Here is a 13,993-nt window from a genome sequence, read left to right as displayed (position 1 = left end):
ACTGATTCTCCTTACAGCATCTAGATCTTTTCTGTGGAGCAGAATGCGGCTAAGGAGGAAAACACCCATGTTCATGTCAGCTCTGTCTGTGTCCCTGTGTGGTATCCACAGATGTGGATGGCAGTGGCTGCTGTTTGGTCATTGTCACCTGAGAGCTGGCTGAACTCACCCAGCTCATTTCCCAGGTAGCAATTCAGTCTGTTGCTGTCTGATGGCCTGGGAGGTGTTTGATGTGCCTCTGCCTTAGCTCTGCACAGTCACGACAGGCTGTGGATCTTTATACCTGATACAACCTGTACTGCAGCCAGTCTGCTTTGCCTTTGGCTTCTGTTCTTCACACAGTGACTCTTGTTTTTTGAGGAAATTGTCAGAGCACTCAGGTGCACATTAGCTATAGCGTAAACATCTCATGAATCTGGGCTTCTAAGGTTTGCGGACAATACTGCTGTCATATTTTCTTATCAAAAATAATTGAAAGCAAATACAGAATATAAATGCAGCAGCATTGCATTTACTGTATAGTGCTTACTAAAATGCGGGTAGCACCAAGTAGCTGAAATGCTCGTTACCCTGTCACGTGTGCAAGCCTTTTTAAAACTAGAAATACTGTTCATTAGTAGAGATACTCTGTAGCATGTCCTCATTCTTTCAATTGTTCTATCTATTCATGGAAGATGACATTTACTTTCCCCGAGCTCAAAAATAAATAGATCCTCATCCAGCATGTTTGCAAAGAGGTTTTGTGTAACCAGAGACATGAGGGCAAGTGTTTATCAGGCAGGAAAGGTATGATTAGGAATAGTACTGACTAAAAATTCCCAGGGATTTTTCCTAGCAATAGCCCTTCCTGGATCACAGTCATGCTTGCAGGAAAGGCAGTCCTAAGTTAAAGATAATTTTTGTGTCATATGTCCCAAAGCAAGTCTTTTTCGAGGCACCTCAAAGGAAGGTACAGCTTTAGATCCTGACCGCTGCCCCCAACATGTTCCAATTGTGTCAGGTGTCTCACACAAATGTTCCCTGTGCTGTCAGGAATTTACAAGCTGGGCTCAGTCCAGACTGAGGTGACCCCTACAGTATATGTAACACTGAATGTAAATTGCAACTGGATAGTAGAGAGCCAGTGTTTTCCCTTGGAGCAGGGCAAGGATGCCATCCATCCCTGTGTGTGTTGATTGCAAGGTGCTGTGCAGAAGAGGCTGAGCAGGCAAGCAAGGAGGCCCTGCTCTGAAGCAGCTGCTGTTTGGAGTGCAGTGGGATGTGAGCACACCAACAGAAGATGACCTAGGAAAAGCTTTTTTCTTCTATGGTAACATGAACACTGGTAGAAGCCTAAGTTGTAAGGCTGAGGGATATAAAAACCATCGATATCAGTAAAATAACCGAATTTTAAAAGCATTGCACACATTTTCTGTCACATTTCAGCTTCTGTATCCAATAGGGTGGGGGTTTTTTTCAAAGAATCTCCTATCTCAGTTCATAAAGCCACTTTTCTGGCCCTGTACTTTAGGCAGATTATTTGAAGGACCTGGTGAGGGTGCTACATAGCTTGGCTGTGATTTTTGTCTCACTATGTAACTTCATGCACAGGCCTGGGCATGTTCTCAGGTCCCAGCTGGCCTCTCCCAAAGCCTGATCACAGAGAGAGAAATGGGAGCCTGAGCACAGCTCAGACCTAGCTAAAAACACAGCCACAGCCACAGCACAGCTGCGATTTAAAGCTGGCCATTCAGCTGTGCCTTTACTCCTATTTAATAGTAGTTAAGTGAAGTGCTGTCTCCTTGAAAAGCTTCCCCTCTCTTAGCAAACACCATGAACATGCAATTTTTACAGTGACTTGTAGCATATTTTTATTCCTGAAATACAACCCTTCCGTTTTAGATCTCCTTAATCATAGTGATTTTGTGGAGAGTAACAAATTTTCCATTCCTAGACTTAAAACTTGACTTTTTTCCTTATTTCCTTCAGCATTAATTATCCCTCCTAAAAATAGACAGGTGGGGTCCAAAAATATCCAGAGCCTTAATGGAAGGTTTCTTGCAGGGAAGCCAACAGCCAGACCTGATTTATTCACCCAGTCTTGTTGTTTGTGCAGACCCACCCTGCACCAGGTTCCTGTTTCCAGGCCTGCCTCTTGTTTGCTCACTCAGTTAATCAGTACAGCTGCCTTCGAGGGCACGTTAAGGGGAAACAATCCCTTACCCAGTCTTTTGGGAAGGTTGCAAAAGCTGGGGAGTGCGTGGCTGCTTTCAAACCCTCAGCTCCTGAGAGCAACTCCTCTTATGCAGGGAGGAAAGTGCACTAGATCATTTCTTTTGAAGGATCTGCCAAGCTTCTGTGCCTGGGAGCATGGGTATCTCTCCCTTGGCTGGCCCTGTGAGCTGGCAGCAGAGGAGGCACTGGCATTCCAGCACAAAACTTTCTTCTTTCTTCTTCCTGTCAAGTCATCGTGTTCCTCCCAGCAGGCTGCAAACACAGCTTGTACAGCAACCCCAGACGGGGAAAGCTTGGGATTTGTTTTACAACTTCCAAAGTCAACAAAAAGCTTGGAAGTTAAACCAAACCTGCAAGGCCTTGCAACTTCACGGATAATTTCAAAGTGTTTGAGTTGGTTCTCAAACTCGGCTCTGAGGAGTGGTGATTCCGTGTTCTGGTGTAGGAAGTCTTGATACAGCCTGGGTTTGGGGCCAGCCACTTGTGGGTGTGCCCATCTCATTACTCCCCTCTGGGCAGATTGTAGCTGTGATGTTGATTCTTAGACGTATGTGAGCTTCCAAGTGTGGCATTTCCAGAGTCCCAAACTGACTTTTTTTTTGCAAAGGGTGGGGCATGAGGCTTGAGGAAAAAAAAATGTAGGGTCTTTGAAGTGCAAGGCTTTGAAGTTTAAAAAAAGCTAGCAAATTCCTGTAGCTCACTGTCTGCGGAAAATCTGGAAGCTAAGACTTTTGACTAAAGAGCCTGGATAACATTTAAAAGTAACAGACTAGGGAAGTGTGGCTTTCATGTTTTAACTGTTCATGCAGTGGTGGAGAAGGTAAGCTTGATTCAAAGAGTGTGTACCGAACAACACTGTCAGTCTCCGCCTTCCTTCTCTTCCGCTCTGAGGCTTTGAGTGCATTCAGATCACTGACATAAAATGTGTGTGTGGTGGAAGGGGGAGGGAGGAATTTCTCTCTTCCCGTTGCTATTGTGTTTTGTTATGTTTTGTGTCTGTTCAATTTGTCTCCAGGATCAGAGAAGTGACTCAGAAAGTTATTTGCACAACAAGAGAGCATGGGAAAACACAAACATTAGTCTCTTAAAGACACACAGCTCTGTTTATCACACACTGACACGCCTCACCTTCTGTTTGCTGGAATTGCTACCACATGAGGTACCTTACTCCTTCCTCTAGAACCCTGTTTGGATTTTGCACCTTAGGCCTTTCCTTTTGTCTCTAGAAAATTACGTCAAACTTCCCTACCCTATACTCCTTCCTTATTTTTCTATACTTATCTTCCCCCTCTTTAACTTACCTTTCTCATTTATTGCACCTCTCATCTGTTCCTCACATGGTCTCATCTCATCTTCCTTTTCATGCTGCCACATACATGAAAGTCTCTAACCAGCACCATCTCTCGTCCTTCAGCTGGGCCTTTTTTCTCAATGGTGTCCTCATATCCCCCAACTTGGCATACCACGCGTTCCCTCTGGGAGATGTCCCAGTCCTACCTGGTATGCCTTGGGGACAACACTTGGGTTAGCTCTGAACAAGCCAGCCTGGGCACTACGAACCTTTGGGACCCTTTGGATTATTCCATGTAAGTCCTAGTGCTGCAGGCCCAGACCTGCTGTGCTGTGCTCAGCCAGGCACAATCATCCAGTGACGCAGAAGAAATATCAGCTCATTAGAAACCTGGCAGCAAGAGGATCCTGGAGCCTCCCTTAGTCCAGCAGCCCCTGGTGCCAACCCCTCTTTTTTGATTGAATATTTGTTTCAGCCAAGTGGGAACCAAATATTAAATCTAACTCCTGCCAGTGCCAACCAGGTAGGACAGGCTGATCCTTTATTTACAATTATGATGAAGTAGCAATTATACTTGGGCTGTTTTCTCTTAGTGAGGTGGAGCTATTACTAAGCTCCATGGTTTGGTTTTGTTAGCAGACCTTTGGGGCCTGCTCTTGCCTATAACTCCCCTCAGGTTTCCTCGTGTCTCTTTTCTTCTCTTGTTTCTTTGATGACTTGTTTAACATAATATTGTTCTCCAAGTTGCCCAAAGCACAAATCTGCCCCAAAGCCTATGTTCAGTCATGCTTCTCTCTTCCCCCCTTGCTGCTCACATATCTGGGCATCCAGACTGCATCCCTTTTCTGCTGCATGCATTGAGGTATCTATTATAATTCCTCCCTTTCTCTTTATCCTCTTAGCTGTGCCAGCAATGCACTGTAGCTGGCTAAAAACATGTGCTTGCCTGCTTCAACTATTGCTTGACTTAGGTCCCTCCTCTGCTGCTCTTGGAAAACATGCTGCAGTTTCTGCTCATCTTGGGAGGTGCTGCCTTGCTTGCTTGCTCTGAAATTCTGTAGGAAGCCCCATGTGCATTCTGGTGCTGTACAAGCCTTTCTAGTCAGCTGCTACAAACACTTGTCTGATTGTCCTCACCTCATTTCTATTTCAGTCTTCATCTTCTCTCACTTTTCTATTTCTTTCTATTGACTGTGTATTTATATTTATGTTGCTTTAATCTCTTGCAGTCAGCTAGCAAAGCATGCCATGGGTGTGGTTCCTTGAAAAGCCAGCGCAATGAATCTTAAGGTGGATTACTTTGAAGCAGAAATGATACAAAGGTAAATGGAAATACGAAAATCCCACCCTAATTCTAGCATTATTCTTCCTTCTCTTCTGAATTACTGGACTACTGCCAAGTCTATGAACGTTTCATGACAAATGCTGAGTCACAGGCAAGACAGAAACCTTTGCATTTAGGAACTGGAGAGGAGAAGCAGGAGAGAATGTGTTAACATACACATTTCAGAGTGTGGGTGCCTGGGTGGGAAGGCATGTTACATTACTGTATCAAGGCAGCAACTCCGTACTTAAACTGAAAAGGGATATTCCTTTGGAAAGAATTGCTTCCCTTTTCATCCTTCTAGCAAGTTTAGAAAACAATATTTGACTGCTCTTCTGTTAGCAAACACAAGGTGGATGTTTCATTGTAGGAAGACTTCCAGAATGCTACTCTTTAGAGGCTATTATAACAAACAGTGCCTAAAAGTATTGTGTAACCTGTATTTTCAAGAAACTTCAGATTCATTCCTTCACATCTGCCAATGCCTTATGTTTTGAGAAAGTGGCTCAATTTTGTGTTTCAATTTTCTCATCTTTAAAATTAGGATAGAACATTTCAGGATGCTGTGAGATTACATTGCTACTGTTTTGACATGGTATTGCCACCTGCAGAGTTGACACCAGAAATTCGCAAAGAACTGGGCTTTGAAAGAAAGGACAGCTGACTCTCTGAACTTTAAGTCACACGTATTAATCCCATAACCATCTTGTAAAGAAAAATGCAATATATACAACCTTTGAGAAAGGAATTTCACTATGTAACTACAAAATACCAGACAAAGCACGGAAGAATACAAAACGAACATCACAAAAACTCTCTCTCAATGGTTAAAAGAAATACAATTTTAAACAATAGCACTGGGTGAAATTTAAATAAAGACACCGAACAAGATATCAAGTCTCAAATGAACAGCAGAAATACTAACAATTGATGCTTTTTAGGTGATAAATAGAGAAGGAAATTAAGAGAAAACCAATATTTCATAGTTATAAGTTTTATTTTGGAAAATGTAAACCTCACTAACCATGCATACAAGTTAAGACAATATTTTACAGTTCTTAATTTTCTTCCTTTTTCCATTTTTTCCTTTTATAGTTGTTGCATAGGACATTATCACAATATATAATCTATGCAATGCAAAATACATAAAAAGTTACAGCAGAGCAAGAATAGATGAACATATAACTGTACAACTGTAATACTTCAATGTAGTGATTTAAAGAGTTGAAAAGTGAGTCACGGAAGCTTTCATGTGCTGCTGATAAACCTGTACAAGTGAGGATGACGCTGGCAGCTTTACAGTTCACCAAAGCTGGAAGTTTAGCTGTGAACACATGCACACTCCCTGGCACACATGTCCTTTGTCCCCCACTCAGTGCTGGAAAAGCACATGTGCATGCACACACATGTCCCCCAAATGGACAATATACACAAGTAAATGCACCTGTAACCAGAGATGAAACTCAACCACAAATCTCCAACAGGTTCTAAAGTTCCAAATGCAATGGCATTTGGATCTAGGAATTTGGTTCAGGTCCAGCACTAGTTATAATGAAATGGATACCTATTTTTGCTCTGTAGACATCCCTTCATTATTCAGCGTGTAGTACAGACACACTGCTGTGTATTTATGTATACACACATACACTATACAATATACACATATATATGTATTTTTATATATATATGTGCATATGCTTATATAAATCCATATATATAAATATATATATTTATAAAAACCTATACCAATGGATGGGCTTTTGCATTCTATATTCTGGCTTATGGGATAAACAGGTATAATTTGGATATTTTCTTCTGCCTAAGGCTATAGCTCATATCCCCGAGAGTTACAAACACAGATGTTCATCATACCATTCACTGACATAGACTAGATGTTAGCACCCAGTGCACAAACAGATGGTGTGATAGAGTAAAAGAGCACCTGAAAGTTAGTTTGTAGGCATGACCTGATGAACTAGTAAATCTAATGGCAATGAAAAGGCAAAAACAACACTGCACTTCATAAAGTAAAATTATGTAACTCAAAGCAGTGGAGAAGAGCAGTTGTGAAACTGGTATGCTCCTCACACAGCCTTTAATGCCTGGCTGCATGAGACAAGGAGAGTGCTGAACGTCTGGGCACAGGGTAATGAGGTTTAAAGGTATAGAGAGGCTCTCGTAGCTACAACTTATGGCAAGGGTTAATGCAGTAAAGAGGGTGGGATACATACAGGAATTAGGTGTTACCACCGAACAGAGGCTTCTGATGACTTGTCATAAATATATACCTTTGCAGTTATGTAAACAGATACTATGCATGTATTATAAAAGCAAGGAACAATTAATTTGCAGATACAAAAAATTCTCACAAAATCTAGCTGCCAGGAATTTACGACTGCTTTCTAACAAGCAGGATGAAAACTGAATTCATGTTGCCATTAGGCCTTTGCACAGGATGAGGTTAATGGAAGGGGTGTATAAGTTTCTAAGAGCATTTTTAGTTTCAGCTGAGCAGTGGTAGCAAGGTGATGATTTTCACTTGCACCTATTTCCTATAGCAAGGCAGTTCAGCTCAACACTTAGAGAGGAAGTACGAATCATGGCTGGAGAAAAACAAACTTTCAGGGCTTTCTTAATAATAATAAAGCTGTTGCTATAGTCTGAAATGAAAAAAAAAAAAAAAACATGGTTATATTTTGTAAGAACACCTCAACAGATTGCATGGGGATAGAAGGAGGCAGGAGAGATGCACACTCCTCCAGATGGAGAAACCTGCACCTTGCCAGAGCAGTATTTCCTGAGTGTGACATGTTTGTTGCTGTGCCAGGAGGCTGTTTTAGATTACACTGCTGGGTGAAACAACAGAAGGGTAAAAATCTGAGGTTAGTTTGGATAAGCACACAGATTTCAAAACATAATTTGAGCTGTTCTGACTTCTTATATCTGCAAAACTCAGGAGGAACCATCATGAGAATGGAATCTAATGACCTCGCTGATCATTAGATATTTCTAGCAGATGCCAGAAAACCCCAAACACTCTTTTTTTATATGAAAATATTAAGAGAAGTTCTTGCTCACATTCAGTTTTGGAAAATACTAGTGGTTTGGAGTCTATAATTTTATCCTAAACCTATAATGTATTAAGCTTTTAATGGAGATATTTGAAACTCTAGCTGGGATTTTAAAACACAGTAACTTGACTGTCAGCCTAATACATGCTGAGGTATTTACAGCTAAGATGTAGAAACAAAAAAGTTTTAATGACCAATTTCAGAGAATTTCCTGAAAGTGTCATTATGTTGGCTATATACAGTCCCATGGTGTTCTCATTAAATGAACTGACTGAACTGGAAATTTGACTTTGAACCAATTTATTTTTTCCTGCTTAAACTTGGAGAATTACTAGTAATATCTATGAAGAATACAAGTAAAATGTTAGTTCACTGTTTGAACTAAAGATTACATAGTTCTGTGTCCCTCAGAATACGTTGTCCCATAACCTTTATATCCTATAATCACAGTACTAATAAAACTTGGTGCAAATACTCCTTCTCCAGGCTAGTAAAACAACTTGTTTGTAATGTATAAACTGATTCATGCTTAATTGTTAAGTCCTAAGTAAATGGACTGGAGTGGTTCCTCCTTTCCTGAAGATTAAATGATGCTCTTGTTGGAAAAGGTGGTTTTACAACAAAATGAATCTGGAACATGTAGCCTAAAACGTTTGCCAATACTTAGTGTTCCTTTTGATTTTGGTTGTTCCCCCTTTCCTCCATATATGTCTCTTAAGGTATAATGACAATGAGAAAAGCGTTTGACTTGTTTTGAAGTATGTCCACAAGACACAGCTGACCTGTAGAATTCCTTGAGCTAGATATCTGAAATGCCTCTCTACTAACTACAGCACAAGAGCACTTTTAGCAGTCACAGGAATGATTGGAATGTGAATTCCTGTCACGTGAATTCTATCAAGTTGTTAAAATTGTGTATCTCAGTAGATGAGATTTAAAAAAAAAAAGAGAAGAGGATATCTGTTGAGGCCAACAGATCTGGTTTTCCCCTAACTACAGAGGTTGGGCAACTCATCACATTTACTCTATTTGTCATCTTGCAAAAAACCCTTACAATGTTCTTCTATTTTCTGTGAAATGAAACAGTAGAATTGTGCCTCGCACAACTTTCAATTCATAGGGGGAAATTAACAGAGGTGAAATCTGAAGCAAATGAACAGGAAAAAAATACTGAAACATCTGCACTTGTTTAGATTTACAGTTGTATAGTTGTATAAATACTTAAGAGTATTTCTCTATACAACTAATATAATGTGTAGTATTAGGAAAATGTATATTATAGAAGTACCTATGAAACTACTTGGAAATCTATATTAGCTTCTCACAGTTAACATACAGTATAATAAAACCTTGCAAAATTGGATCAATGCAAAGCAGCAAGTAAGATACAGGTTCACTGGGAATCTGGAGGCATTCACTTAATATCAAATGACAGGTCTGGCGCAGAGAGTTTCTTTTCACATGCTACACTTAACTGCATTTATACCCTACAGTAAAAACAGCAAACATCCCAAAATTCCAGAATCAAAAGGACCTGAATTTATAATATGCACCATCAGTCCCATACAAATCAAGGAAAGTGTATTTGCTGCCAGTGAGGTTTCAGTACATCACAATGCTCCTGGTTTTTTACTATATTTTCTACCATATAAAACATAAAAATCTACCTCTTTGTGCTCTATCTAGTGTTAAATATTTGAAAGTTACTGAAAACTAGCCAATATTCCCTTTCTGTTATTAAGCAGTTATTCAGAAATAAGAGCACCTTGCTTTATGCTGGTATGTGTATTTTTGAGAAACTTGAAGTAGTGCTGAGCTATAATGTAATTTTATTTTGAACTTAAAAATGCATATTTTGTTTTTCCAGTCAGAAGATACCTTATGATTTTCACTTCCTTTTATCCACAACCACAATTCTGATGCAACAGAATACAGAAACTATGTCTTAGCCAATTTTTCTTTCTAAGATACAGCTCTTCAGCAGGTAAGTACCTTGATAACAGTTTTGGTGGGCATTGGTTCAGTAATGCTATTTCCATAGTTCATTAAAAAAAACCAAGAAGAAAACAAAGGAGGAAGATATAAAGGAAATTGTTCAAGTCACTGTGGTTTGATCTGAATATTCTGTTGGTCCCATACTGAACAGGCAGTGCAGACAACTTAACAACTTGGAGAGAGTGACAACATAATGTCTCCAAGATTCCAGGCCACCTTGCAATAAAATGTTACCCAGTGTAAATTTGTTTCTTTGCGATTTAGGTTACTTATTTAAGGCATCTTGTGGAAAATTTTTTCTCAGAATATTATCTAGCGTGAAACAAACCAACAAACAAGTTTATCAACCTCACAGAGATTTTTGCAGTAGGAAGTTGGTTTTGGAGCATCTTCAGCATGAAGTGAGAAGACAGCTTGCTACCGTAAGCACAGGGCAGCTTGAAGAAAGACAAGACTCCTGTTTGGACACTCCCCAACATAGGTGTATAATCAGGAAAATAAACAATGGAAGAGTCCAGTACTACATTCCAGTATTGGGTCGGTTTCTGTATTGTTTGCTTGCTTTTTATTTTTTTCCCCAGTGTGTGAAAGAACCTAACAAAAAGCTTCTGAGTGCAATTATATTTACAGACTAAGGCTGTGGTTAGGGTGTGTCTTCATTGTAATTATTGTGTAACATAAATATCCATCCCTGAGAAAGGAGAAGTGGGACACAAATCCAACACAGTTGATTTTTAAGTGTATGATGCTCATATTGTGCAATCCGGTTTTAGAAACTACTTCGACACCTGAGGTGAATTAAGCGGATTTTTTTCCTTTTTTTTTTTAGATTTTTTTCATTTTCTTAAAAAGAATAATGAAGAGGATCCAAAAATGTTTGCAAAATATATGAAATATTGAGACAGCAGGAGTCACTAAGTGTAACATGTAAGTCTGTCTGTCCATGAGGTTAGAATAGCCACTTGTGTGGTTGGGTAAAGAAAATCTGACTAAAAATTGCAGTGGGAGGCACCTATTTACTGATTTTTAAAAAAGAGGGTGGGAACTGAAGGAGGGGAAGCAACAGAGTTTTTAAATGTGTGCAACACAAACAAAACTCCACGTTAGGCATTAGAGGCAAAGTGCTGACATCCAGTGCAGGTAGTCTATGGGGAGCTGGCGGGGCTGATCGTGGGGCTCGAGGCGTCCGAGCGGCTGTAGTCACTGACAGAGCCTGTCCGGGAGCTGCTGCCGCTCCTCCTCTTGAGCATGCTGGGGTGGAAGTTGGCGTGGCGCCGGGCGTGCTTGGTCAGGTGGTCGCTGCGCATGAAGCGTTTCTCACACAGGGGGCAGCTGAACTTCTTCTCTCCGGTGTGAGTGCGGTAGTGCCGGGCCAGCTCATCCGAGCGAGCAAACTTCTTATTACAGCCCTGCCAGTTGCATTCGAAAGGCCGCTCACCTGCAGGGAGCAAACACGGCACGGTTAGAAGGGAGAGCAGCGTCTTCCATGGGCTATTCTTTTGTGTGCAGAAGATAGAACTAAAAGGTTGGAAGCCGGGTGGATGCCACTTGGCACTAACTGGATGGAGAAGGTGTGTTACCCTCTGCCAGAGAGGAGGCTGCTGTAGTATTCCATTAAAAAATATTGTCAGTCAAACTAGTCATGTATCTTATTTGATAACTGGGTCTTCAGGGATGCTGGGCTCCTGATCCTTTCATGGATATCACATCTTTTATTTCTTGTGGTCTGTTGAACTTTGTGGCTTAATAATATCTGTACTGAGTTTTATAGTGTATTCACTTATTCCTCCAAGCTCTCCCTATGTGTCTGACTCAGTGCTGAAGTTCAGAAGGTGTGATGAAGTCTTCCTCTTCAGCTATTTAAAAAGTTACGGTAAAAATGCAAACCAGCAATTTTGAGGCACTGGATGTGAGGCTCTCACCTTGTATTCTCCACAGCTGAGCCTGTGTTTACTGCACTTGCTACGAACTACTACAGTTTCTCTTGTTCACTGCCTTAGGTCTCATTCTGAAGTGAGGCAGGGAGCGCTGTATTCCAGCTGGGGACAGGTGTCACCTTGAAGGTACCAGCCTTTTTTGAATAGCTAACATAAACCCCATGAGCTGTGACACTTAAGCTTGGAGCCATGAGCAGTGAGCTCACAGAAACAGTGATCTGGTGACCTGGTGCAGTTCTGAACAGATCTCAGACATGGGACAGACGTCTGGTGCTGTCCTAGGGCTGTGCTGGAGGTCTGCACTTGGGCACTGTGGTAGATGCGCAGCCTGGGAAGCTGTGCACAGGCTGCAGACAGAAGTAGCCTTGTTGGGTAGATGGGTATTTGGAATATATTCCCAGCTTCATCACTGACGTGCTGCATAGCTTGGGCACCTCATATTATCTGCTCCCATCCTTGGTTTCTCCATTTGATAAAAATGAAAACGTTAAATCATGAAATTTGCTGTCTACTACTTCTGCATATTGGTTTGGTTCTTACTGTCACTGAGTCTGAACATCACATATTCTCTGATTTTTATTAATTGAGAACATCTTACTCTTTTGTGAATACATAGACTTAGCTTTTTTTTTAAAGTTGTAATTTTAATAACTTCCTACTTGCACTAATCCTAATGTTTCTAATTCTGAATAGCCTGTTCAAGAGGCCCAGAGAGCTATATAAATTCAGGGCCAAAATAAGAAATGAAAGTTCTCTCCACAGTACACTAAATAGGAAATGCAGAAAGAAGTTAGCCTCCTGGAGAAATTCGATGCACCTTAATTAAAACTGTCTGAGAGCAAAATTGACCCCAGCAAGTCTTCAATCTAAGCAGCCAACAATCTGCTTTAAATTCACAGATTTGGCAATAACATTTATCTTCAGAATCTGCTTAGGAAGCTCCTGCTCAGAAAAATAGTTGTATAGGTTCCTTTTCTCTCTGTTCATGTGTTTCAATGAACAGACAAGCAAGTCTTTTTTAAATAGGATTTTGTTCAAGAATCTGGAGAAAGCAAGTGTCCCTGATGTTTCCTTGATTATTTAGGAGAAAAGACCAAGGCTCATTAGAATCAATTGTTCGCAAGCACATTTGGTGGATTTCACTACACCTACAACCACAATGGATAGTGCAGTGGTTGTATCTGTGCAGCGCACACAGAGATTGTAGTATGGAGAACCATGACCACCCCCTCCTAGGGACTGGCAAAAGGCAGCAAAGATGAACAGAACTGCTTTCAGGTGGCTTCCCCTGACCTAAAGCCTAAAACATTCAGGGTTCCACAAATGAATTTAAGAATAAAACCACAACCAACTGGATTTAAAGGATACTGTCTGTTGCTTAAAATAACCCATGAAAATCCATTCAATGTCCTCCTTAGTCTTACCCTGCCTGTAAACTGTCAGGGACTGAACTCTCCATCTGCTGCTAGAAATGGGAAACAAATGTGTTTTGGCTGTTTGTCATGTATCCAGGCATGTGCTCTTAGATATGTTCCTGCCTGTGGTGGGACATGCCTGTGGTGTGACACCCCTGTTGGGTGACCACATTCACTGGTCTTCTCCCTATGTTTTGGTCATACTACAGACGTACATCTAAGAGGACTTTGGTACCCTTGGGAAGAAGGACAGTAAGACATTGTCTGAGGGGTACATCTGGCCTGCAGAATCAGAGCTCCTCATCCCTGAGCTATGGCATCAGTTTTTAGTAAGATAGTGGCCTTTGGATGTTTCTATTGCCTGAGTTAATTTATCTGTGTTTATTTTCACTACAAATGGTATCAGCAAATGTACTCCACTTGAAGAACTGTCCCATGAAACGAGTGCTTTCAGACAAGGAAGGCCAAAGTTTTCATGCAATGTTTTGCTTCTGTTGTTGACACTACCATGAAGCACAGACAAAATGGTACCTTTCGTGCTGATTCGTTTAATGGCACCAGCTGCTCCTGTCCATGGTTCTATCATTTGGCAGCCAGCAGTAGGCACAACATTCCAGTTCCTAACAAGAGAGGTGGTTCTGAAGCAGGATTGTGTAACATCAGTGTTATCCAGCACTAGCAGGTGATGAAGGGATTGCACAACTTATCTGCCCTTCTCCTCACTGCACATCAGATCTGGATGAGAA

The 13,993-nt window shown here is 41.0% G+C and overlaps 1 protein-coding gene and 1 long non-coding RNA gene across 2 annotated transcripts in view; one reads left to right on the top strand and one right to left on the bottom strand.

Annotated features, from left to right (window-relative positions):
- The first annotated feature begins 3,913 nt into the window (after window positions 1–3,913).
- Window positions 3,914–9,978, top strand: LOC125332669. Its single transcript, XR_007206577.1, has 3 exons — window positions 3,914–4,028; window positions 4,735–4,827; window positions 9,768–9,978. It is a non-coding gene; the product is annotated as an uncharacterized LOC125332669 (long non-coding RNA).
- Window positions 5,808–13,993, bottom strand: part of KLF13 (Kruppel like factor 13) — a 34,197-nt gene continuing 26,011 nt past the window's right edge. Inside the window, exon 2 of the mRNA XM_048317820.1 lies at window positions 5,808–11,333. Within this exon, the coding sequence (XP_048173777.1) occupies window positions 11,041–11,333 (293 nt within the window). The 3' untranslated portion in view covers window positions 5,808–11,040. The remainder of the gene's footprint in view (window positions 11,334–13,993) is intronic.

The sequence above is a fragment of the Corvus hawaiiensis genome, chromosome 13 (genome assembly GCF_020740725.1).
Source record: "Corvus hawaiiensis isolate bCorHaw1 chromosome 13, bCorHaw1.pri.cur, whole genome shotgun sequence".
In the NCBI taxonomy this organism is placed as follows: Eukaryota; Metazoa; Chordata; class Aves; order Passeriformes; family Corvidae; genus Corvus; species Corvus hawaiiensis.
This window is presented reverse-complemented; position numbering and strand designations above follow the sequence as displayed.